General features: G+C 31.3%; 2 protein-coding genes and 1 non-coding gene across 5 annotated transcripts; 1 reads left to right on the top strand and 2 right to left on the bottom strand.

The window, feature by feature from the left end:
* Nucleotides 1-8075: 8075 nt before the first annotated feature.
* On the bottom strand, nucleotides 8076-14898 carry LOC114178965 (putative inactive purple acid phosphatase 1). 3 transcript variants are annotated; one of them, XM_028065122.2, is made up of 14 exons: nucleotides 14672-14895; nucleotides 14472-14537; nucleotides 14148-14336; nucleotides 13938-14029; nucleotides 13769-13835; nucleotides 13559-13681; nucleotides 12943-13035; nucleotides 12241-12370; nucleotides 11956-12037; nucleotides 10674-10806; nucleotides 10127-10332; nucleotides 9914-10039; nucleotides 9309-9618; nucleotides 8076-8757 (listed from the first exon to the last, which is right to left on the bottom strand). In XM_028065122.2, the coding sequence occupies exons 3-14, from the start codon at nucleotides 14334-14336 to the stop codon at nucleotides 8452-8454; spliced, it is 1857 nt and encodes a 618-aa protein (XP_027920923.1). In that variant the 5' UTR covers nucleotides 14472-14537; nucleotides 14672-14895; the 3' UTR covers nucleotides 8076-8451. The 3 variants fall into 3 exon arrangements, with proteins under 3 accessions (XP_027920923.1, XP_027920924.1, XP_027920925.1); XM_028065123.2 differs by having other exon boundaries at nucleotides 14472-14552; nucleotides 14672-14880; XM_028065124.2 differs by lacking the exon at nucleotides 14472-14537 and having other exon boundaries at nucleotides 14672-14898.
* Nucleotides 14899-20271: 5373 nt separating this feature from the next.
* EMB3108 (DEA(D/H)-box RNA helicase family protein) lies at nucleotides 20272-26334 on the top strand. Its single transcript, XM_028064915.2, has 8 exons — nucleotides 20272-20703; nucleotides 21175-21462; nucleotides 21548-21661; nucleotides 21760-22199; nucleotides 23258-23585; nucleotides 25201-25353; nucleotides 25590-25641; nucleotides 25801-26334. The coding sequence occupies exons 1-8, from the start codon at nucleotides 20392-20394 to the stop codon at nucleotides 25851-25853; spliced, it is 1740 nt and encodes a 579-aa protein (XP_027920716.1). The 5' UTR covers nucleotides 20272-20391; the 3' UTR covers nucleotides 25854-26334.
* Nucleotides 26335-27159: 825 nt separating this feature from the next.
* TRNAR-ACG (transfer RNA arginine (anticodon ACG)) lies at nucleotides 27160-27232 on the bottom strand. Its single transcript has one exon. It is a non-coding gene; the product is annotated as a tRNA-Arg (tRNA).
* Nucleotides 27233-27745: the final 513 nt, after the last annotated feature.

Genomic DNA, 27745 nt, shown 5'->3' with positions numbered 1-27745 from the left:
TAATTTAATATGTTGTGTGTTGAATATCTATATCATATTGAACCACTTAATAGATGTTCTGTGCTGAATATTGCAACACATGTTATGGACTACTTAGTAATGGATGACTTCATGCCAAAATTTTAAATAATTATGCGCCGAAATTTGACACAATTATATGCCAAAGGGAATTAAAAAAACTCCAAATGGACTCATAAGGAACTGGTCACTAAAATGCCGTCAAGTCTTGCTTCAAATGCCCAAAGTTTTAACCATTTATATGTCATTTTTTATAATTAACCACAAACTGATAATAAATAAGACTTCCATGGAATGAACTGCTAACACCCACAAAACTAACATCTTAATTCAACACCATTCATTACAGAGTAAACATGAACAAACTAAATGTTACAATTGATTTTCATCACAAATAAAACACAAACCATAACAGTAAATGCCCATGAAACTAAGAAAAGTCACATCTTAATTTGACCCATTTTTTTCTCTTCGATCAACTTCTTCTTTAGCTTAACACTCTTCTAAAGCAAATCCACAATCATTCTCTCCTTATCAGAACAATTTTCTTCTTCTTTTTTCTCCATTAATTTGCCCCAAACTGTTGGAAGTTCCATATCGACTAGAGATAAGACAATTTCATAGTATATAAGTGAGGTGCAAACCTTACCTTACAAGCCAGTTTTGTGGGGTTGAGTTAGGCTTAAAGCCCACTTCTAACATGGTATCAAAGCCATTGTTTAAAAAAAGTATATCCTAGTGAAATTTCTTAGACATTCTATTCCACCCGCTATCGAGTGAGGTGCAAACCTCACCTTACAAGCTGGTTTTTTGGAGTTGAGTTAGGCTTAAAGCCCATTTCTAACACAAACAGGTTCTTCCTCATCAGCACACTATAAAAAGTGATACTTACTACTTACTGTCCAGTTTCTACATCTCTAGAAAAATCTATCATTGTTCTTCGTGGTGGTGGCTTTCAAAAGCAATAGTTTTTCCCCACATCCACATATTTTTTGAACATAATCGATCCATAACTCTTTCATATTTCGAAAGGGAGAACAACAAGAAACCTTATTCCCCAAAATTTACTTCCTCCACCACCAACATCAACACACTAACCTTCGTTCAACACAACCCTCTCTTCGTCAATTGTATCTCCCATTCTCACTAGAAGTGATTTTTATCTTATAATTCTTTCATATCTCTCTTGCCATAGAACTTCACTTCAAGTTTAAAAACTCGATAGATATGTCACTGGGCAGTAAAACTAAACCTAAAACATAAATAAATAAAAATTAATTCCTAAGACATGTGTCTGTGTCAGCACAAGTGTCAAAAGATCTACAATTGATGTGGAACGTTGTTTGCCACGCAAACAGGTTTTTAACGTCGTCCAAAAATAGGGACAAAAACCAGACGTTTTGAAAACGCAGGGACCAAAATGTAACCAAATTTCGAGCAGGGACGATTTCCAAAATCAACTGAAAGTACAGGGACGAAAAACATATTTTCCCTTAAAAAATATAAATAAAAGAGTAATAATTAGTGTCATATCACATGTTAATTTTGTTAGAATTGTCAAAAATGGTTTTTCTAATATGTACGAGGTGTTAAATAAAACCATAAAATCTTCAATAATTCTCATTTTTTTTTTTACTAATTGTGAGTTTGGATCTCTACTTTACTTTTTTTTTCAATTAATATAAGCTTTATAAAAAAAAACTCATAATGTTAAAAACATTTTTACAAAAGTTATTTATGTAGAGTTGGTTATCATTAAAATAAAGTATGTTTTTACAGAAAATTTGTATTGAAAGTATATGTTGATAGGAAGGAATGGGTAAAAGTAAACTAGTTGACTAAAACAACAAGATGGAACAAAATCGACAAAGTCCTTTAAGAAAAAACTTAGATAAAAAGGATATCAAAATAATGGATTAAGTGTTGATAAAAGAGTCTTCTGTATAAATAATTTGCTTTTCATATAGAGTTAGAAAGAAAAAGAAAGAAAAACCATGATTAAAAAGTTATATATAAGAAATATGCGAGTTATGCCAAAATACTAATCAATAGAGTTTTCATATAAAGACATGGAACATTATAAGTTGCACATGAAATTTTAAATTGCTTATAGATTGACTTTATTAGTTGAAATTAAGGATGATTAAATTATACTTTATTAAGAAGTATTGTAAAATGGAAAAATGACAAACAAATTATCAAGAATGATATTCTTACAAAATTTCTTTTGTCTTTTATAAATTTTTGTCATATACTTTTCCCCCTGCCATTTATATTTCTTGTATTTTATCTTTCACGTTATTTAGTTCTCTAACAATTTATTTTAGACTTATTTAAGTTTGTAAATATGATATAAATTGAGTATTTTAGTCTTTATTACAAAAATTTATTTTATCAAATATTTAAAAAATTTAGATTTTTTTTCTATTGATAGAAAAAATATTATAAAATGCCATTTCTTTTATATAAAAAAAATTTAGCATATCATCATTCATGATCATGTTAAACTAAATGAATATCATAATCAATAAATTAGATAATAGTTCACCCCTGACTAAGCTTTCATTCAAAGAATTTAACAAAAAAATATGTGGGTGTATTAATCAATCCATTGGGCAGAAGTTGTATGAGTAAGTAGAAAGTATTCTATGGGCTTGTCAATTTTACAATACACCACAAGTAAAATAAAGAATTTGGCCTTCAGAACATAGAAATAAGAAATGGCTCAGCAATTGGAATGAAAAAGAGAAAGAAGGAAAAAAAAGGTAAACCTTTAAGATTTCAATTGAGTCAATATTTAAAGGTGTTTTCGTAAAACATGAAAAAAATGGTTAAACTAATATTTTAGTATATCATCAATTTTGATTATTTTTGTTAAAAAATATTACTCAAATAATATTAATAATAATAAAAATATAAAATGATATAATAATAATTATTAGATCAATAATAATACTGAGACAATATATAAAACAATGAATATTAATCAGAGATCAACAATTATAATAACAATAATAAATAAAAGATAAAAGGTAAGGAGTAGAAATATCCTGGGTTGAGGCACGCATAACACTGTCTTTAGAGAGAAAACGTCCCTACTGCACAGGGCTAAACAAATATATCAATTCACAATCATATGTGTTTCTTATCATATGCGTTTCTCTCCCAAGATACAACAACCCGTCAGATCGATCGAGTGCAGCGAAGGATCTCCGAACCTTATGAACACCACTGTCTTAAAGATAATATAGAAAAGAAAAGAAGAACACTTTTTAGACAACTCTAGTTTTTATTGTTTCTGTTGTTGTTGGGTCATGCACTTAGGTGGTATTTATAGGTAGAAAATGGAGACAAAGAAGTAAATAGTAATAAGAATATAGTCGTTAGCCATAAAAACCATTAACCCATAAATTAAAGGTCTATAAAAACTTCATTAACAGTAAGTTTTTTATTTTAATTATTTTTTTAACATTATATTAAAATATTTCTAACAATTTTAAATTGAATTTTTGTTAAAAAAATTCATTCCTAACCAAATTGTTTACAATTTTGTCGTTAATTGGATTCATATTATTTGAGATAAGTAAGGGAGTAAATGTTTCTTATCGCAAGTCAATGATATTTTAATTTGTATTTGACTTTTCTTATAGTAGAATGTTGTGAAGTTTAAGTTAAATTGTTTCTCTCGAAAGAGTGCGTGTACTTGGAGTCAAGAGATATGATGTTGTATAAATTTTCACAGAGTGTTATTTTTTGGTTGTCATTGGACAATGATCGTGGTTTTTTATTCGGTTTTAGAGTTTTCATGTTATATTTTTGTGTTGATTGTTTTTTATCTTATTTTTCTATTGGTTGGATGATTCTCGAGGATACAGATAATGATGTTCTTCATGCTCTTGCATTTTTTCATCAAAGTGGTATCAAAAGTTTATGGTTCGATAAGATATTCTTAATATGCTCAATGGTTGCAACTTAGTTTGATCTTCCACATTAGAAAAAATGAATTCCTTATTGCTGAAGAATCATCATTGATTGCTGAAGTTGCAATGACATTTGCAAGTGTTGTCAAATGTGAGATAGAGAAATTTGATGGAAGGATCACTATTAGTGTCATGTTGGCAGGGTGAATTTGCAGTTGGATTTGTGGAGTTCCAACGAGGTGCGAGTGTGGATCCATAGAGCTTTTCATAGTGGAGCTCGCAGTAACTCACACAGTGTACGGTGAAGGTTAACAGTAGAGCAACAAGGACTGCTGTGCTTCAGGCAAGGTGCAGGAAAGTCTAGTGGTACTTTGGTGGTTGCAGCATTTCCAAGGAGCTTCATGGAGGACAAATATCTTTCTCTCCATGATGTTTATTACCTCAAATCAAAGACATTTTAAGTTTGTATTTGAATTTTCTTATACTTTTGTAGTTAACTGTTGCGAGATTTCAGTTAAATTATTGTTTTGAAAAATGTGAATATACTTAGAATTAAAGGACATGAGAGAATTTTTTATGTGTTGTACAACTTTTCACATAATATTATTATTTGATTATTGTTGAATAACAATTGTGATATTTTTCCGATTTTGAAAATTTCACGTTATATTATTATTATTATTTTTATCTTATCATAGGTAGAGATGGCAAATAAACCCGTCACCGTGGGTATGGTCCGAACCCGTCCCCGTTTTGACGGGGAATCCCCGCATTAATTGGGTATGGGTATGGGTATGGGTATGGGGAATCCTCGACTTTTTCAATTTGGTATGTGGATGGGTATGGGGATGTACATATCCCCGCCATATTACCCGTCCCCGTTTAAATTATTAAAATATTCCTAATTAATTAAATAACCACACACACACACACTCACACACACACACACACACACACACACATATATATATATATATATATATATATATATATATATATATATATATATATATATATATATATATATATTATTTTTTATTTATTCTAATTATTTGGTTTGTCATAAAACTCATTCGCATTTCAATTATATTTTTCATCTTATCATAACCTTTATGTAATTATGTTAAAAATATGTATGTTAATTAAAATTTTTTATGTCTCACATTTGAATATTTCTATTATTTTTTAATATTTTTATGTAATGTATATTTTTCTTTCACATGAAAATGTTTAATACTCTCAATTTAAGTATTTAATAGCATAAACATTTCGTTTACTAGGTAATATAAAAAAAAAAATCATTTACTTATTATTCTTATTATTAGTTTTTGTTTCATTTGAATAACATTTTTATTTCACTAAAACATTTTTTGTTATTTCTCAATCACTGAGTATATATGTTGATATTTGAAAAGTTTTCTTAGATCTCTAAGATATTTTTAAACTTATCATACCCTTAATTATACATTTGTTTTCTTTTGTACGATTTCTTTCAATAGTCTCTCAAATTGTTTGTAAACATTTGTTAATTTTTTAATATTTTTATTTCTTTTTTATTTTCATTATGTAGAATACTATTTCGATATATTTTATTTAATTATTTTTTATTTTTTAACTTATTATCAATCATACTGTAATTTTTTCACTATAATTGTATAAATAACTTTTATTTACTACAATATAATAATTTAATGTAATTGTCATTAATATTTTTTTATCACCATCCAACATAATTGAAGTTCAAAAGATACAAGATTTATGTTAAAATTTTATTATTATGATTATTATTTGTTCTTTGTATCATTTTGATTAAGTAATGTATTATAACTTTTATTAGTATATAAAAAAGAGATTCATTAGAATTTAAAAGATTAAAGTAAACAAACATTTAAAATATATTTTAATTTGAATATTTGTTTTTCGTTTATATTTTTTAAAATATATTTTTCAATATTATCAACTATGTTTCATTAATGTTTGTAAATTTAATAAATGTATTGGTTCTCATGAAATTTTATTTGGTATTATAATCTAAAATGTAAACAATTATAATTTATTTTAAACTTTTATTATGATTATTATTTGTTCTTTGTATCATTTTGATCAAATGATATATTATAACTTTTATTAGTGTATAAAAAAGAGATTTATTAGAACTTAAAAGATTGAAGTAAACAAACATTTAAAATATCAATTATGTTCTTTGTATCATTTTGATCAAATGATATATTATAATTTTTATTAGTGTATAAAAAAGAGATTTATTAGAATTTAAAAGATCGAAGTAAACAAACATTTAAATTATATTTTAATTTGAATATTTGTTTTTCTTTTATATTTTTTAAAAAATATTTTTAAATTTTATCAATTATGTTTCATTAATATTTGCAAATTTAATAATTGTTTTAGTTCTCAAGAAATTTTATTTGGTATTATAATATAAAATGTAAACAATTATAATTTATTTTAAAGTATTTTATATAGAAGAAACAACCATCATTCTAATATTAAATATTTGATAATATTATGTTTCCTTTATCATAATTTTTTTATTATTTTATGAAAATTAATTAAAATTAATATTGAAGTAGTAAGAAAATGAGTATGAGTATGGGTACGAGATTATACCCGTTACCCGGTGGGGATGGGATGTGTCAAAAATTTAATACATGTTGGGTTTAGGTATGAGAATGGAGATGAATTTTTTTACGGGGATGAGTATGGAATAGCAAAACCCGTGCCCGTCCCGTTGCTGACCCTAATCATAGGTAAACAATATTTATATTCTTTATAATAACACGTTTTTCCCATCAAATTAACAAATTTTATTATTTTTTATCAGAAATGAGACCAATTCATTTTATAAATAAGCACGTGGAGACAAGACATAATCAATAACATTTGATACAAAAATAATTGAAGTTCCAAAGTTTGTTATCCAAATTTGTGATTACTTGGACATACAAAATCAAATAGTCACGTACTTCAAGTGATAACACTTTCTTAAATGGAAAATATAAAAAATTTTGAACATTCAATCAAATTAAAGTTTTCAATAAAAACTAGAAACTCAATTGAAAACTTCACTGAACAACTTAAAACTTGATTAAGTTATTATTATGTCACCTTAATTAACGAAGAAGATTTAATTAAAAAATACACATATTTTAGATATTCAATAACGAAAATTTTAAACATAAACTTAATAAAACAATACTCAAATTTAAAAAATACTCAAAATTTAATTAAACCTTTATTTTATCTTAAATTCATAATTTGTTATAAGTTTTCTCTTATATCTTTATTTTTTTCCACTTTCAAATTGATTTATACTTATTCGGTTACTTTGAATGTTTTAATAGTTTTACCCTTTTCCTGTATTTGCAATTCCTTATTTCTTATAATCTTTTATTCAGAAAAGTATTTAAGAACATACTTTAATTATATCATAACATCTTATAAACACGCAATCAATTTTAGATGCAATTGTCGCTTAATAGTTACAATATTTCTTTACTTTTATATGTTTGGATAGTTATCAAGTTCGAGTCTATATATTTAATTTAGTTTTAAAATTAATTATATTGACCTAATGTGTTTTCTTGATTGACTTTGGTCAATATATAAGAATTTTAACATAACCAAATTAAAAATTATAAAATCACATAATGTTATTTATTTTAATTTTTGAAAATTGATATCGATCGGTTTAATAAATTTTCATCGAAACAATATCATATCAAACATGACCAGTATTGCAATTTTTTGTATCTATCAACTTTCCAGTTGACTTTTTTTTTCCATAAATATTCAAATTTAATATTTATTTTTCTATTGATAAACCTTTAAATTATTTAAATTTATAAGGTTAATATGTTACATATTAGGTTAAATCAACCTAAATAAAATTTGAGAACTTTAAATAAATTTTATAATTTCTAAAATGATAAACAAATATTTCTAATTTAAAAAATTTATTAGTACGATAAGAAGTGGATTTTAACTTAGACTAAATTCTATAAAACTAATTTATAAAATAAAATTTGAGATCATTTTAAATATATATTATAAACTCATCTTATTTTTAATCGATATGGAATATCCGAACATAAAAATCCAAATTTCACATGACAAGTCTCAACAAAAAAACTGATTTTAAGTATGAATATCAAACTTTCATTTATAGTTTAGCTTTCTGAGAAAGATAAATATTGTGAACAAAACTACAATGACTTGATGTTCCAGCCTCTGAAACAAGGAGCACGCGACCGTGGTTATTTAACATACCCCAAGAATGTGATATATAATTTCCTGTTCATTGTAACAGTGGGGTTTTCATCTTAAAGCAAGCATGACTTCAACAATGAGTGGCTTCTCTTAGACCGTATAAATTCCAAACTTTAACTTTAAACCAAACACTTCAGTTGCCTCACTTGATTAAGATCATATGGAGCTTTTTATTCAACCAATAAAAGCAATAACTTAACCAACAAATTTTCTTTACCTTTGTAGATCATGATGCTAGAGTTGTAGGTGGACAATTATCAACAGTGCAAGCCAAGATATCCCTGTACTCCCTGGATATTCTGAAAGAGTCATAAACTTCTCCATCACTGCTTTTCTTGTATTCAAGCAACAGGTTTGATTGGTCAAATGCTGTAAGCTTGACAAATCCAAAGTCATGGTCTTTAAATATACTCCATCTTGTGTTTATGGGAGCAAAATCAGCAAGGGATGCTCCTCCTCCCCCAACCACTAGATGTATTGTACCATTCAAGGGGCCCTTGTAATTGTGCTTCTCTTTACTGGTGCAGATGTTCTGTGTAAGGAAAATGGCAGTTATTTTTTCATGTTTAATGATAACAGAAAACAAGAAAAAAGTGTCATAATTCAATCATTTTGATTCTTGATGACAAAGTGACGGCTAGAAAGCTCAGATTCGATACCGCATAAATACAGGAATATGATGAAGTTAATAATCATAAGCTACGACACAACTATAACACCCTGTATTAAATTAATCTTCATGTAGTTAAAAAAGATGCAAAGTTATTTTAGATAATAAAGTGGTAGAATTTATCTTATTATTGTGGCATTCAAATTTATATTGGTAAAAAGTTAACGTACCAAAAGTATACAAAGCTAACAAGTAAGAAATATTTTAATAACAAAATGACCATAATCTAATGTCTGTCTTGATAACCAAACTGACAGTGAGTAAAGTGACCAACAAGAAAAGGACAAGATGAGTTGTACACTTCCAAATGGAGAAAGCTATTTTCAAGCCATAGCATATACTCATCTAGAGCTTCTACAGGGAACTAAAGGAACAAAGTAAAAACTATCTATCTCTGAAGTTAGACAAAATACCTCATACACAGGGCAAGTTCTTTCATAGTTATGGACATGTCCATACATTGCTATGTCAACCTTATACTTTTGCCAGAGATATTGAAGGTCTTCCCTTCCCATTGGTTCTTCAAAAGAGCCTTCTGCAACATAGAAGTCTGCAGAAGAATAACCAAGCACCCTATGCGCAAGAAATATCAGCCATGGCTGTTTCTGTCGGTCAACCGAAGCTAGGCAATTTTCAATGAACTTATACTGTTCTGATCCTTTTCTCCAATCGAGTTCTGTGTTAGCTATGCAGAATCTGAACATACCATAGTCAGTTGAATACCTGGCAAAGTAAAGTAATTTTTGAAGATCTTTCTGGGAGGAAATAAATAGCATCATTAACATTTTTTTGTCCGTATACTCAAGAAGCTAACAAAATTTACTTCATTTTTATGAATAGGTTGACTTAGTTTAATAGGTTAACTTAGTTATTTGGTGCAAGAGAAGGGCACGGCTATGCAACTTTGATGTTTTGAATACATGTGAAAGATGCTAAATGCCTACGTCCATTAGAGTTTTATAAAAGGGAACTTATTAAACACAGATGCTGAAAGGTTGAAATTATACAGATATTTTACCAGAATTTTTCCCTGTTCTCAGCTGGTACATAAAACATGGTTTGAGACGGTACACCACATTCACCACCAGAATCCATGGTTCCATAAAATGATCCAGTCCCTGGCCAGTCACGTTCATGATTGCCACTAAAAGCAACAAATGAAAAGCATTAAATGACATAATCGAGTAGCAGTAAACATACGAAAATGCAACTCATGCATGACAAGTCAAACCTTGCCGTCATATATGGTACAGTTGATGCAATTGGCTCAATTTGAGCAGTAAACTGATCCCACTGTGAAAGGTATCCAGACGCATAGCATAAATCACCAATGTGGAAGACTATATCTACGTCTTTTAAGTCTTTTATAATCTGTTTAGTAGTGTTGAGTGAGCCAGGCTGGTAATTATTAAATTCATTGGAGCCATCAGCTTCTGCCTGCGTGTAAGATAAGAAAATAAAAAGTAGAGTAATCAGTAATTAAATCAGAAATAAGAACACCTGATAGCTTTCCAGGGTATAAATATTTTGACAATGCAAAATATGTAAGTTAAATTCAAATATAAAATAACATAAAATAAAGGAGAGTAGATATAATTGGAATAACCTATGGATCAGAAGAAGACAAAGAAGTAAGAGATTTAAATCAACCCGATCAATCTTTTCTCTTTTGCCTATATGTAATTATGAATTCATTTATACAAATGGTATCTCCAGATTTCAGAACATGGTTATAACTAGAAGAGCCACGAGAGAAAATAAAAAGGAAAGAAAATTACCTTTCCCATATCACCGAATATGACTACACGTTGCAAGGAATTTTGACCTGGAAAAGGAGATGCTTTGAACTGGTATTCTTCGCTCCATATTACTGTACCATTAAATAGTCTATGCCCCAGCTTGTATATGTACCTGAAAATAGAAAAAAAAATACATTGCAATTTGGGGTTCGTGCACAGTGAACTGCTGCTAATAAAATCAAGATGTCCCTTCGTACCAGAATATTTAGTTTTGAACCAATATATAGTTATGTTACTTATGATAATACAAGTCATGCGGGGAAAAAGAAGTATATTTGGTGCCAAATCCTTTCTACTTGAATCACATGCAAATTTCTTGGTTTCATGATAGTGGCTATTCTTCCACTTCAACCAAATAGAACCACACCCAACATAGCGTTTGGTTTCTTATAATAATACAAGTCACGTAGGAAAATAGTTGCATATTTGGAGTCAATCCTTTCTAATAAAATAAAATCTCATCAAATATCTTAGTTACTTGACAGTGGTTATCTTGATGAAATTTCCCATTTAATCATTTATAAGAACTCCAAACATTGGAATTTGAAGGATACATATTCCTGTTTTCACTGAATGAAGTTATCCATCAGCATATATTTCCGTTCATCACAATAATATTCTGATACACTACAGCGTCAGCACTCATAATTACTTACCAATTAGAAGTAATTCCAAACACCGAAATTGCAAGATATTCATGTTTAAATATGTTAGCTTTTTTATGTTCTAATTGTCGGAAAATCTCGCATTGCATGCCTTAATTCTTAGAGTGCAGTTTATATATCTGTTGGACAACCTCACTTACTGCCAATTAGTTTTAAGTTGAATTTGACATGGCATCAGAGCCTACAGTTTATCTTAGTAATTCCCTAATATGTCAATCAGAGAGTTTGCACTTATTAATTAAAAGTAGTTGTGAATAAATTTATATATCTTGCATGATGTTCTGCATAAATTTGTGAAAATCAAATGGATTAAACAGGGATCATTTCTAGTAATGTTATGGTTGGAAGGTGCACCTTAACTCAAAAGGAAGTCTTACTAAATGAAGCTTTTGTAAGGTAATAAAATTGCCAACATGTGCGTAAGCTGTGTTGTAGTGAATGAGTGGACATACAATAAAATATTTTATCAGAAACTAAAATATCTCACCAAAAGTTGAAGTAGATCCTATTGTGAAATTAAAAAATAGAGTAGCAAATTAAGAATATCAGTTGTCAAGCAAGCAATTATAATTATTCTCAAATAAGATATAACATACTCTCTGTTGGGCCACAACTCCTTCAGAAAACTAGTGTGTGTATATCCTGGGTCACGCCATCCAACAGTTCTTGCTGGTGCACCTACATATATACATGAATATAAGAAAGTGAACGTTTTCAATTCCACTACTTCCTCTTTATGAATGGAATTTGCAAATAGCCATCCACATTTTAAAATTCAAATACTATTACCGACACAATAAACATGATTTTCCATCCCAAAAGTACCTATGACTCAAATATAGTTAAAATTGACACTAGAAGGTAGCAGAAGAGTTGCATACCACACATTGTGTTGCGATCAAAAGTCAGTGTCCCAGCAGGAGATTTCACATGGTTCCCTCCTTTAGGGCCCCATTCAACAAAAGGTTCAGCTTCGCTGATTCCATATCCACTTGTCCATGTTACAGTCATCTGTTACAAGAATAAAGTAAATAATCTATTGATAATCCTAGATATTCTTAATCCAATATATAGTGTTACGGACCAATATTAACGTGGTATATGCAGAAGCGGAAAATATCAAGAAAGTGGAGAACTATTTATCCTTTGCAATCAAAAGGAAACTACAAGAAATCGAAGCCTCCAATGTTCTAGAGCATAGCTCTAACAAAATATCAAAAAAATAACAGAATGCCCATTCCCCACTTGCTCACGAATCTAAATAATAAAAATACTCTCATATGTTTAACAACCTCTCCACTACTCATGGCACCTCAACTTTAGGATTTCCCTTCTTCGTTTTAGGCACATACACCCTCCATGCCTCAGGTGTCTCATGCCCCTCATGGACCACTGGCTCTTTTGGCCCATAAACTTGTTGGGCTCCAACACACACGCATTTACCAACAAACATCATTCTAAGAAAGACTTTGAGTTCTAATCAGAGCAAGCTCCTGCAGCACTAATACTCATGCGAATAATATCCAAATCTGATAAAAAAAAGAGGCAGTTTTGAAATTGTAATATAGGGAGCTTAAACTTACTTCATTCCATGTTTTCCCTTGTGCTAATCGGGGATATAGTGGTGCATTCGGATTGATGAATGATACTTTATTTGACACGGCAACGAGCTTTGGCTGTCAAAAATAATTTTAAAAAGAATAAATAGAAAGATAAGGTTCAGCTCAAAATCCACATTTCTTGTCACAAACGAAAAATAGTTACATATGCAAACAGGACAAAACAATCAAACTAACCTAACACCACTGCGTTGGGGCAGGGAGTAGACTGTCACAAATACTTTATAAATAGAATTTGCAACAGAAGTCCACAAAATGTATGTATGCGTACTGGTAGGAATTTCTTTTCATGGGAAGTGGGAGAAAGAGTTATGGCTGTTTTACAGCGCAAGAAGATGACTGGAACCATCTCAGATATTATGAAAGATGGAGCCGTCTATGAGATGCTCAGATAAATCGGAGATGAACAATAGGATGGTATGAGCATGGTGACATTAGCCTAGAATCCCTTGAACTATAAGATGAATAGAGCTCCAAATAGTTGAATTATAACGGTTTTCATTAACAAATCTACAATCATAATACATATATTTATTTGATAAACGGGAGGATTAAAGGGTAGAGGAGTTTATATGCATACACTTGTCAAGCCACCTGTGAAAAGGGCAAATGAGAAGTCGGATCTCTGATTAATCAACTGAAGCTTCAAGGAACCTTTTCCTGTGGTCTTGTAACTAGTACTTGAGAAATTGGCATATTGATACTGAAATCAAAAAAGGAAAAGAGTTTAACATCAAAACATTTTAACTTCAAAACTTTCTTCAGCTAAGGATCTCTGTGTCACACCAACCTTGATAGGCGCAGAACATAGAAATGGGGGATCCACCCGTGTGTTTTCAGCAGGGCATGTAGAAGCACTGGAACATGTGAAACATTGGATTCCCAATTAATGAATGGAACGAGACTCTTGATTCGTAACTCATACTTATACACGAGCAAGATCATGATGTGAAGCCTACCTGAAGTTTGCAGGAGAAAACACTCCAATCCAATCTTCTACAGTGGGTTTTGGATTACTGTATTGCAGCGTAACCCATTCTGTATTTTGTCCCTAAACAGTTGCAAGCAGGATCCATCAATTTCTGCTACCAGAACTTATTTTCATCGTAGGAGCAAAAAATGAAGCGGCTAAAAACTAAAAAAAATTCAAAAGTGCAGTCAAAGCGTACCGTCAAGCCAAGGACATTAGGAGTGGCTTTGATATAAGCACGTTCATCAAGAGCAAGTGTTGTTTCATGAATGGCAACTTTGGAGAGAGGTTGGTGCTCATCTGACACTGCTAGCTGAAAGGTTGCAAGAACAAGAAAAGAGAAAAATAGCTCTCTTGACTTCCACATCCCACGTATCATCATCATCATCTGAAAAATTTCCAAAATTATAAAATGAAATCAGAGACTGCCATATTAATCAACACCTACCCTCTTCCCAGAAGAAAATAAAACATTAAAAAAACCAGCTATAGTCGGGTTTAACGAAAAGGGTTAGTTCATTACAGTCTTGCAAACTAAGGTTCCAACTTTTGCTGCGAGAATTCTCCTCGTTTAGTATCTTTTTAACACCTGAACAAGTATTAACTGTGATGAAAGATGGCCGCAAGGGAAACAAATATGAAACACATACAGGGTAAATCTCCAGCCACTAAAATTGCAGTATGAACTTAAAACAAACAAATGGGTGGCATAAAAATTAATACCCAGTTCCCAGATGAAGAGAATTGAATGTCAACATGGCATGTGAGTTGAATCAAATGAAATGAAGGTGGAGATATATATATGCAAAAGGGAAGTATAAGAAACAGTTGTGGCAATGGGAAGAACAGATCGACAGACAACTAATTTTTATTTTATCAGAAAAGGTGGAAAAGAGAAAGCTTAAAATTTAAAACAGCATCACATTGTTTCATCCTATATAGGCTCTCCATTTCGAAAAGTCACCACAACCATCAGATATATATATATATATATATATATATATATATATATATCTATTTAAATAAGCGGTGTCGACCGAAATAACAAAAACAGATTCCATCGATTCCATCGTCCAACTTTTTATTAAGGATAATGATAGAATGTCTCGCTTAGTTGATCCAATTTTTATCCGCCTACATGATATGAGTTATTTTATAATTTTTAAATAAGAAAAGAGAAATAGCGCGTGAGAAAAGCGAGAGTGAATGTTGTGGTTTGAAGATCACGCACTGCACAGAAAAACTAAAAAAAAAAAAGAAGTGAACGTTACGGTTTAGAGAAAAGCGAGAGTGCGGTTTTGGGAAAGAAAAACAGAGGTGGGCTTTGTGGCTGTCGATCGCTGCTAATCGCTGGGAGCAGCTTCATCGACAATTGGAAACCCTAATTTTGGTGTTCTTCTTCTCCAAATCAAAAGCCAATTTGGTATGTTTTACTTCCCCGATTGTAATCCCGTATTTTTGTGTTGTTTTTTCTCCAAATGAAACCCTATTATCGTATGTTCTTCTTCCACGATTGAAACCCTATTTTTCACTCATGGCTGGATGGACATTCGAAGAGATTATCACATTTCCGGTGATCGTCATGTCCAGTTCCGTTACACTGGGAACAACCGTTTTGAGATCACCGTGTTTCTAGGGACATGTACTGAACTTAACATACAGAGGTATTTGCGCCATGCCGCCACTGAGTTTCATGACACAATCTTTTGTGTGAGGTTGACCAAATATCAAAGTCGAGGGTCTCATCTATATGTCAAGTTTTTTATTTTCATTAAGCACATGTTAACCTCACATTAATTGGGATACTAAAAAAAAATTATGTTTTTTGCCAATCAGGACCTTAACACCAAATTTGCTACCTTGATCAGGAGCAAACATATCAATCAAGTCGTTCTTAGTGGTCCTAATGGTGATGTAGTATGCAAACTTCTAATTTCATATTCACTCCGCTCCACCAAAATTGGGAAGGGCTGGAAGGAATTTTGCAATTAACATCAATTGAAAGAAGGAGATTGTGTGCTCTTTGAAGTGGATCACGCTAATGCCGATGAATTCATTATTGTCTTTGTTAACAAATGTTTGTGTGACGAGTAACTATGATGTTTAAACAATTAGATGTGATGTTATGAATGTTGAAGTTTTTTGTTAAATCTGATATTTGTATTTTGTGGTGAATGAGGTCCTACTTTAATTATATGTCTTCCTTGTGGTATTAGAATGAAGTGTACTTTTCTAATTCAATAAGTGTCTTTTTCAAGTCAAGTTTTGGTACGAGCAGTACTGGAACTGGTTCTCAAGTGTATTTTTACATAAAATCTGGTTTGAAGACAATGTAAAAGCCATCCAAATAATTTCATCACCTTGAATCATCAGCAAACAACTTAAAGAAGTGATTGGAATTGAAGATAGAAAAAAAAACCAACTACTCCGGTACGAGAATGACGTGTACTTTTCTTATTCAATAAGTGTCTTTTTCAACTCAACTTTTGGTACGAGCAGTACTGGAAATGGTTTTCAAGTGTATTTTTACAGAAAGTCTGGTTTGGACACAATGCAAAAGTCATCCCAATAATTCCATCATCGTGAATCATCAGCAAACAACTTAAAGAAGTTATTGAAATTGAAGATAGAAAAAAAAATCAATTTCTCTTGTACGAGAATGAAGTGTACTTTTCTTATTCAATAAGTGTTTTTTTCAACTCAACTTTTGGTATGAGCAATACTGAAAATGGTTTTCAAGTGTATTTTTACAGTTGGACACAATACAAAAGCCATCCAAATAATTTCATCACCATGAATCATCAGCTAACAACTTAAAGAAGTGATTGGAATTGAAGATAAAAAAAAACCAACTTTTCTAGTACGAGAATGAAGTGTACTTTTCTAATTCAATAAGTGCCTTTTTCAAGTCAAGTTTTGGTACGAGCAGTATTGGAACTGGTTTTCAAGTGTATTTTTACATAAAAACTTGTTTGGACACATTGCAAAAGCCATCCAAATAATTCCATCATCGTTTAAAGAAGTGATTGAAATTGAAGATAAAAAAAACCAGCTTCTTTGGTACGAGAATGAAGTATACTTTTCTTATTCAATAAGTGTCTTTTTCAACTCAACTTTTGGTACGAGCAGTACTAGAAATGGTTTTCAAGTGTATTTTTCCATAAAATCTAGTTTCGAGACAATGCAAAAGTTATCCAAATAATTTCATCACCATGAATCATCAACAAACAACTTAAAGAAGTGATTGAAATTGAAGATAGAAAAAAAAATAACTTCTCTGGTACGAGAATGAAATGCACTTTTCTAATTCAATAAGTGCCTTTTTCAAGTCAAGTTTTGGTACGAGCAGTACTGGAATTGGTTCTCAAGTGTATTTTTACATAAAATCTGGTTTGGAAACAATGCAAAAGCCATCCAAATAATTCCATCAACTTGAATCATCAACAAACAACTTAAACAAGTGAGTGCAAATGAAGATACAAAAAAAAACCAACATTTGTGGTACGAGAATGAAGTGTACTTTTCTAATTCAATAAGTGTCTTTTTCAACTCAAGTTTTGGTACGACCAGTACTGGAACTGGTTTTCAAGTGTATTTTTACATAAAATCTAGTTTGGAGACAATACAAAAGTCATCCACATAAACCATTCATCAGTAAACCTCTGTCAATGAATGAACTAAAATTTAATACAATAAAAAATTAACATTTGTCTTCCTAAAATTAAGTATATTGTTCACCCTGTATAACTGTCTTTTCACAACAAATTTCATTTGTCATCAATGGCATTCACATTCAAATGGTTAGATTACCATCAAATCATGAATAAATCTGTCAATGTACAAACTACATATTAACTCCAACAAATGATTCAACAATATATATTATTGTGCCTACATAAGTGGGTTTTTCAATGACACTTTTAGTTCGAAGACTGCATAACACATTGCAAGTCAAATAACAGTTTCCAATGTATCAGTTTCTATTTCATCCAAGTTTCCAAACTAAATATACAATGAGTACATTCATTTCCTGCGTTTACCTCATTCTAACAATACCTATCTACAATTATCTCAAAAATCCTGTTATTGCATTCCATCAAAGCCCAAATTCATAATCTTAGTCTCCAAAACAATACAACCACAGAATTATGTTGTATGCAAAACCACAAACTTCTACATTTACAACAGCTATTTCTTCATGAGCAGATCGTAGTGCTGAATAACTTCATCGCGATGGACATTATCTTCATGTAAAACCCAATCACAAACGAATTTCTGTCTAATTAATTGCAGCTCCTCCTAAAAAGAACATGAAGATAATGTTATCAAATGTAATCTTCAAAGAAACACTATAAACAATAAAATATATTATATAGGTAAACTTACAGTAGTGTAGTCAGGCAGGGATTTGCCATCAAATTTGCTTACACCATCCCACATCTCTATAAATTTCAATACCAGGACCCCACAATCATGATTGCAAAATGAAATAAGCAAAAAAAAATAAATTTTAACCACATTAAACCACATACACAATCTTCAACCACATCCGCAAATTAAACAATGACTTCAAGTGAAGAAAAATCATTCTACAATGGAATCAAAGCCATACATTCAACCAATAACCATTTCGGAACTAACCGCATTCAAACAGGGGTTTTAGACGATAACCTACTAGGCAAATGTTCCTTGTGTGAATGACCTTTAATGAACCAAGAACTACGCCACCAAGAGTGCGCCCAAGCAATGCACCAAATGATACCCACCAGTTTCCGGCAAACCCGTCGCGTCCAACAACCCAAACCACTCTCGAGAAGTCCGTTATCCAACAACCTTTATGGAAGAATAGCCTTTTGGGAAAGAAAAAACTCTTGGGAAAGAAATACCTTTGTGTTTGTGTAACCTGGTCGAAGAAGAACGTTGCAGGGAAGGAGAAAGATGAGAGAAAACCGAACCAACACACTGTATTTTTTTAAAATGTTTCTCCAATTCAGCGCGACGCAAAAATACATGGGCTTCTAATTACCGTATAATTTTAAAATAATAAAATAACCCATACGTAGGCGGGTAAAAGTCACCACAACCATTAGATATATATCTATTTAAATAAGCGGTGTCGACCGAAATAACAAAAACAGATTCCATCATCCAACTTTTTATTAATATATGACGATTTTTAAATAATAAAATATTATTTGAGTGTATACGACGCTATGACAGGAAAGCTAAACTGTTATGATAAGAAATTTCAAAAGTTGAAAGTTACCATAAAGTATCAATCATTTATAGTACTGGTGGCATCTTGAAAATGGAAAGATACATATACTGTAATAAAAACATTTTTAATGACAAATGATAAACAATTATCTAAAATAGTTAAAATTGAGATTTAAATAGTAAAATTTTACAATTTAGTTTTATAATTAACAAAATTGTAATCGTATAAATTGTTGTTGTTTTTTCTGCTATACACATTCTTAGATGAATTATTCTGTTTAAATAAAAAATAAATATAATTGAAATTTAATGTAATTAAAAATTCAATATTATGTATATTATAAGTTGTCATACCATCCAATTAAGAATAAATACTATTAAAATTGACAATTTTGTGTGTGTTTAACTTAATTAAAATTAACATTTTACATTATTGGTAACATTCACCTTGAATGAATTTTAGTTAAAATAAAATCTAATTAAAGTTAATAAATAAAAATTTAATTAAACAAAATTCAAATCAAATTAGAAATACAGGATATTTCTTGTTATACCATTTACTTTCACTGAATTTCAATTAATAAAAATAAGACCTAATTAAAATAAAACACTTTTTTCTATTACATTTATAAGATATTTGTGATTAATTTTGTAAAATTAAATTTGATAAAATATTAATAAATGAATTTATTTTATTTTAACAATTTATCATTATTATTATAAAAAGTAAATTTACTATTCATATTACGATTTTCAATGCTAACTATAATCTTAATTTAACTATTTTTGGTAAATGGAATATGACGTATTTTAGTTTAAAAAGGCAGCGCAAAGAAATATATAAAGTGGTGATAGTACCATGTTGCTTGACTTTGAAGTACCGATCCAAATTTTGGTGAGTTACGGACGTGTAATTTATTAACGAAAAATTATTCTTTGAGAAATTTAATTTTTAACAAAACAAAATAATTTGTCAAAATTATTCTGTCAAGTTATCGTTTTCCTTTTGTTAATTTGTTTTATTAAGAAAACTATTTGTACAGAATGATTAATTTGGAAGCAAAATGAATTAAAGAGCACAAAATATTCTTTATTATTCATCGACAAAAACTCATAGAATCTACCTAAAACCCTAAACCCTAAATTCCATGAGCATTATCGTGTTATGTGATTGTTTGTCTCCTTGAAACGAAAGAGATAATTTTTGAGTGAAGAAGAAAGTTGCAATGATTGTCACTCGTTCTGCTTTGATGCTTCATCTCCAAAACCCACCAATTCGCTACCATTTCTTCTCCCACTTCCTCAATCCAACCTTCCCTTCTGTATTCAAACCTCGTCCCTTCTCTCTAACCACTCTACGCCAAACACATGCCAGACCCTTTGTTAGTGCTGTTGCATCAGCTTCATCATCACAAGTTTCCAATGGCAGAGACACTTTCTTCGCAGAAGAAAACGTTTCCTGGACTGCACTCGGTCTCTCTGATACTATTTCTAGAGCGCTCTCTGATATTGGCCTCAATAGACCTTCTCTCGTTCAGGTCCCTTCTCCTCTTTTCCACCTTCCTTGTATTCATTCTCGCTTGTTTCCACGTTGCCCTTTTGTCAATTCATGCTCCCTTCGTGTTTTTCACAGGAAATTGAATGACCCCATTCGTTAAAAAAATGATCTTTTTTACTTTTTGTGTTTATACTTACTTATCATTTGATGAGATTAGGAAAACAAATCCAAAACAAAATGAATTGGGAAGCTAGACCAAGGGGTTGGAAGCGTAGCTGATAGCTTATTTTTGTTTTCCTTTCTTTATCTGGACAAAATTCAAATGCAGTTATTTAGGCGTTTTTGTTGCTGTCATCCAACCAGGTTCACAGTAAAAATGTTGGCTTAGGTTACTGAGATGAAATTTCGAGTCTGATTGCAGAAGAACACTAAAAGCCCAACTCTATGTTTTGTCCTTTTTATTTATTGGGTGCTGGGGCTTATGATGTTTACATCACTGATTTGTGTTCAGGCTTCTTCAGTACCGTCTGTGATGTCAGGGAAGGATGTTGTTATTGCCGCGGAGACTGGGAGTGGTAAGACATACAGTTACCTAGTTCCTCTTATTGATAAGCTAAGGGATGCCCAGGAACATTCTCTACATGCTATGTCTGATCAGGAAGGGACCCCGACACAGAAAGTTCTGCTCATCCTTTGTCCGAATGTGCAACTTTGTGAGCAGGTAGTTAGGATGGCCAGCAGTCTACGTAGGGATGATGGTGAGGCGATAGTCAGTGTGGCTGCTATTTGTGGTAGGCAGGTAGTGATCGAACAATATTTATGGTTATATGGAATTTATAGTATGCTTTTCTTGAATTTTCAATAATAAGAATCATTTTGACCAGGGATGGCCAATTCGGGAACCTGATGTCATTGTGACAACACCTGCTGCCCTTCTGAATTATGTTGACCTTGATAGAACCCGCCGCATGCAATTTATGCGTGGTGTTAAATATGTGGTATGTTTCAGATCTTATGTGTTACTGTAAAAGATATATGAGTTAAACTATGACTCTTATTATATGTATGGTTATTACTTTATATTTCTAACTGTCAGGTGTTTGATGAAGCCGACATGCTTCTATGTGGGAGCTTCCAGAATAAAGTAATCCGCTTGATAAACTTGCTCCGCTTCGATGAGAAAGTCTTGTCTCGATCAAAAAAATCAGTAGCAGAGTTTTCAATGAAACCTGAATCTTCCTTGTCATCAGAAGATGCTTTTGAAGAAGGTGAAGATGAACTACAAATCGAAGCCACCTTAGAAGAGGATGACACTGATAAAGAGGATGATATTGTTGATATTAATAATGAAGACACATCTGTTAAACAAAGAGACTGGAGGAGAGTGAGAAAAACATATGAGCGTAGTAAACAGTATGTTTTTGTTGCTGCTACACTTCCAGTGAATGGAAAGAAGACAGCTGGAGGGATATTGAAATATATGTTTCCTGATGCTGAGTGGGTTTGTGGGAACTATCTTCATTGCCACAATCCGAGGTTTATTTTTTTATCTTATTATCAATCAAGGCATCTCAGTTTTTCACATTGTTATTCGGCCGCTCCCAGTGAAACATTGACATGTATTTTTCAAGAATTAGAATAGGAAAATGCTTAAATGTCTTAATGATGATTCCATTGATTCTGAACTGGAGATGAGATAACAGGAATGTATGCGGAGAAAAGTATAAGTTAAAAGACAACTATAATCAGAAATTGTAGGACTATTTTAATAATCTAGTTTACTGCCTGTTGGAATATTGGGATAAATTCCTTAGAAGTATGTTCACTAGTCTACCTTCACACATAGTTCAGGTTTACTTAAATTGAATATCAGTAGACAGTGAAGAATTATTTCAGACATTTTAGCTTGTATGAGAACATTTATTATTTCATAGCAAGAGCCTTTTGGGCTTGAATCATGAATGAGGCACTTTACCACTTTACTTTTGGGTAAAAGTTTATTTTTGTTATGAATAAAAAATTAATAACTCAGTTGTGGATGCATTGATGCCATACCAAATACTAATTCTTCACATGTTTAAGTTATTAGACTGAGGCCAATAAGTAGTTTTATATTTCTATCCAGTATTAGTGTATGGCTGGAAGATTGAAGTGACTCCACTCAAGTGACTGGAAAAATTTAGTTGTAAAAGGGTTACTGGAAAATGTAGTACTAGCCAGGCCCTTTGACTAAAAAGGGTGGAGAAATTTTCCAGTTGTGGTTAGACTTGGATGAAAACAAACTGTGCAACTTAGGTTCTAAAAGTCTATTTTCCCCATTTCTAAATTCTCTCTTCAAATTAGTTTCTCGTCTATGAAACAGAATTGAAATGATGTCCTTCTAATTAGCATTTGAGAGATTTTGAAATCATTCATTTATCCTCTTTGGTAGGGCATAAATATGGCTTCTCCAACACAGGATTTTTGTCCATTTGTTGAAAAAGATATGAACTATATGCTCTGCATCTTTTGAACTCGTGTTATTTTGAGATCTAACTAATCCTTTGGCCATGTTTTTCTTTTTTAAATTTGATGTTATTGTTTTCAATTTTCAGATTGGAACAAAAATGGATAGAAGTTACCGTTGATACTCAAGTGGATGAACTCATAAAGGCTGTGAATCACAGTTTCAGATCTGAAGATTTGGTTAATGCTGGTGGCATTCACAGAACAATGGTGTTTGCGAACACTGTTGAGGCTGTTGAAGCTGTGGCAAAGATATTACTCCGATCTGGAATTGAATGTTCACGCTATCATAAGAATTGCACATTGGAAGAGCGAGCACAGACCTTAGTTGATTTTCATGATAAAGGTGGTGTTCTTGTATGTACTGATGCTGCTGCTCGTGGTGTTGATATTCCAAATGTTTTACATGTTATTCAGGTATAATTCACCTTTTACTCTAGTATAGTAGTTTCATGGTTCAATTATTTTATTGTGATGATAAGAACTGTTTATCCTAGGTTTCAAAACAAGCAAAATAAAAGATTTCATTTGATATTAACTACGGCATGTTGATCAAATGAAGGTGTTACGTACTACTATACATGTTATAAATTAGAAAGACAATGCACTTAAACATTAGAATTCCAAAGTTTTTAATCCAATTAATACTGCATCATTTCCACGGGTGGTAGTTTGTTTCGAAGATCTGTTATCTGTCGTGTTAAGATTCACTTGCAAGTTGCTAGGTATGGGTCTTGACTCTCACATTGGAAGTATGAGATTCAAGTGTGGGGTTTGGCTTTTTGTGGTATGGTTGGTATCAAAGTTATGCACCATGTCTCAGCGGCAAAATGAACAACATTGTGATACCAGCATGGCTGTGCTTGTTGGGACTAGTCAAAAGGTTGGCACACAGTCAGCCCAGGGGGGCTCTGGGGCCGAGTTCTGGTAGGATGTTAGGATCCAATTGTAAGATACGGGACTCGGGTTCCACATTAGAAGTGTGGGATTCTAGTTTGGGGTTTATAAGACATTGGGCTCTCCAATTGCTATGGCTAGGTTGGTGGTGGATTCACCCAAGGTTCTTATCAAATTGCTTTATTAAATAACACTAACAAATATCACTATTTTTTGAGAATTAAAATTGTTAGAAAGCATCTCCTAGTTAGGGAAATATCTCATATTTAGAGCTGTATTTCCCCGCTAATTCACAATATCTTTAGAATCTGATTTGGTTTTGTAGTGATTTGAATGTTAGTTGATAAAAGTTTTCTTGTTTCATATAATTAGACACGTTACTACTATTAATTTGTATATAAATTCATCTGCAAAGGATACTTAATTCCTCAAGCAATTCACATATACTGTCTCAAATAAATTATACATGGACATAAACAACCTATTCAAGTTGACCTCCAGCATCTTCTGATTTATGAGACTATGATAGAAGTATAAGATCTATAAAGCTTATACTGGAAATTGTAATTCTGTATACTAGTAATTTAATGATTTAGGTGATTGTCATCTTCCGATATTGATTCATTACTTTGAGAAGAAAGGAACATATTGTGATAAAAAATCCATTGAAGGATGATGACAGAGTGAGATGTAAAGATGTCACACTGAAGGCAGTAACAGAGTTAATGGATCTATTTATGATTTAAAAGTCAAACTCCTTTAGGAAGAAAAAAGTGTCGGCCACATTAAATAAGTTTTGACTTTTGGTTAGGAGGAACGAATGCAGTCTGAGGATAAAGTATTATTTTATACCACTTAAGTGCTTTTAAATTCTTACAACTAATCAAGTGTAGCCTGAAAAAATTGAATTATCCTCCCTGCTCGTTTTCTTCAGTCACTTATCTGGGTTACTCTATTTACTATGAGACTCTGGACTGAAATCACTACACTACCGTGCACGTATCTGTCTCTATTATTTCCATATTATGAACTCTGATTCTGCTATTGTGACACTGCTTTTTACTGTATTGCTGTTTTTATTGTGTTTCATTATTATATAGAGATGTTCATTTGCAATGTGGTTCATGCATTTCAGGCGGATTTTGCTACTTCTGCTGTAGACTTTTTGCATAGGGTTGGTCGTACAGCTAGAGCTGGTCAAATTGGACTTGTTACTAGCATGTACACAGAATCCAACAGGGAACTTGTCGATGCAGTTCGTTGGGCTGAGAAACGTGGTCAACCTGTGGTAAATTTTAATATTCATTGGCCTTACACATGCAATGGAAAACATACCAATTGAGGTTGTTTCGAGAAAAATAATTTTGTAATTGTAAAATTGGGTCTTGAGGTTTACTGTTGATGCTGGTCATGTATGATGACGGAGTTAACTAAGGACATTTAATATCTTCACTCATTATTCAAACACTATAAATCATTGATGAATTCCAATACTTGTGAGTAATAGTTGACAATTTACCACAGGAAACTGCATTTAGCAGGAAAAGAAGCTTCCGCAACAAGCTCAAGAAGAGGGGTAAACTTTTAACACTTAGTCCTACAAAGTTTCAAAAAGAAACATTCTATATGAATATGTATACCCTGAATATTGATGATCAGCGAATATGTTTAAGTTTATGAGTAACAGAAAAGGCCTTTGAATCTTGTCCCAATTGTCGTCTTGTATTTGTAACAGGTACTAACAAAGTCAGAGATTCAACAACTAATAAAGAGAGAGTACTAGCATGAGAATACTAGAATGCACCAAGGATGTAAAACAGCATCCTCCAGTGACAAGGTGAAGAACATTATGGGCCACTACATTTAAAAGGTATTAGTTGTTGCACCTACATGGCTCACAGTATATGACACTCATTTAACGGATCCTGCCATTTCTTGAGGATCATGTAATTTCCATGAAGCCATCTTCCATATCAGAGTTATAATTAATGCAGACAACTATTTTTGTAATCCCTTTTGTTGGTTTAATGAGCAGTGTCTTATCCCATCATCTTTTAAGGTATCTAAAGTATGGAAAATATCCAATAGTGTGTCTGTATGTGGGAAACCTTTACCTTTGTTCCTATAAATTTCTTTTTTAATGTAAATTATGAGCGATTGCATTGCTCTCCTTATTTTTGCCTCAGTACTTATAATTGTAGCTTAAAGATTCTAAGCAGCGAGACCTATCAAATACCATTTTATATCCACAGATTTGTTTATATGCATACATTGTTGATGGGTACATTTTATTTTTTCTGTGGCACAATTGAAATGATCACATCTTCTATGTTTTCGAGAGTTGAAGTTTGTATGTTTTAGAAATTGAAGATTGAGTGGTAAATATAATAATACCTTTATTGAAGAATTGTCGCAATGCATATAACACTAAATATCTATCTCAGTTTGGGATGGATTGAGGTGAAAGAAAAAAAAAGAGCTAAGACTTTTTAATAATAAATGTTCCATTTTGTTATGGATTGGGTGGAAAGAAAAGGAAGTGATGGATCAACAAATTCTTCTAAAAAAAAACGTAAAACAACAATTTATAATGTTTTTACAAAAGTAAATATAACTTAGTTTTATAAAGTGTCTGAAGAAAGTTCAGGGTTTTGCTGCAATTGACATTTGTAATTATAAAAATAGATTAATTTTATAAAAAAATTAGCATAATGGGTAAGTTGAGTTTTAAATGGAAAATTTATTTTCAAAGATTCTTTATCTTTATAAGACAAATCGAGACATGACTGCAAATCCAATATTTTTTTTTTCTGTGTGAAAATCGTGCTTTGAAACATTATGCTAATTTTTTATTGAAAGAAACTAAACTTGTTTTATAAAATAGTACTTCAATTTGAGTTTCTTGACATTTTTTTTTAGAAATAAAACAAAACTTGTTTTATAGAACTGTTGTCGTTCTTTCATATAAATTCATGCATTTCATATAAGTTAAAAAATATGTAACTCATTTTACGATTTTCATTCACATATTTTTACATGTAGATATTTTATTTTTATAAAAGCTCGGTAACAATTTAATATATTAAGGAAAAAACGACTCCACTGGGGATCGAACCCAGAATCTCTGGTTCCGTAGACCAGCGCCTTATCCATTGGGCCATGGAGTCTTAGATGACAAATTTCTCAATTTCATGTAATTTGACATGTATTGTTAGCATTTTTCTTATCAACCAAAAAATTGGGCAATGGATGCATACATATTAATGAATATGTCGTAATTTTTCTTTATAATTGGTTGCTATAAGATACTTTAATTAGCTTATAATTTGGTGTGATAAAAGTGATTTTGTTTAACATATAAGTTTTTTTTTTTTTTAATTTCTTGTCTCAATCTATTTCAATTAGTTTATAACTTAGTTTAAGCTTGTAGTTTTTGTTTTTGTTTTTTACTTTTATCTTCATAAATTTGTTCGATTTCCTTTTTCAATTTGAAGTTTTTCCCTACTACTTTACATTTATCAATTAACTTAAGATTCTTAACTTTATATCCCTATATTTTAATTAATTATCAATTTTCAACTAACCTATAGATTGGTTTTTATAAAAGACGCTTTTAAGAGTATACTTCCTTCTTCTCAATTCTTTTTCATTTTTAAGAATAATTCACATGGGTCAATAAA

This window comes from Vigna unguiculata, chromosome 3 (genome assembly GCF_037176805.1).
Source record: "Vigna unguiculata cultivar grain cowpea cultivar isolate G323 ecotype 2 chromosome 3, ASM3717680v1, whole genome shotgun sequence".
In the NCBI taxonomy this organism is placed as follows: domain Eukaryota; kingdom Viridiplantae; phylum Streptophyta; class Magnoliopsida; order Fabales; family Fabaceae; genus Vigna; species Vigna unguiculata.
Note: the sequence above shows the minus strand (reverse complement) of the source record. Positions and strands in the feature narration are given on the sequence as shown.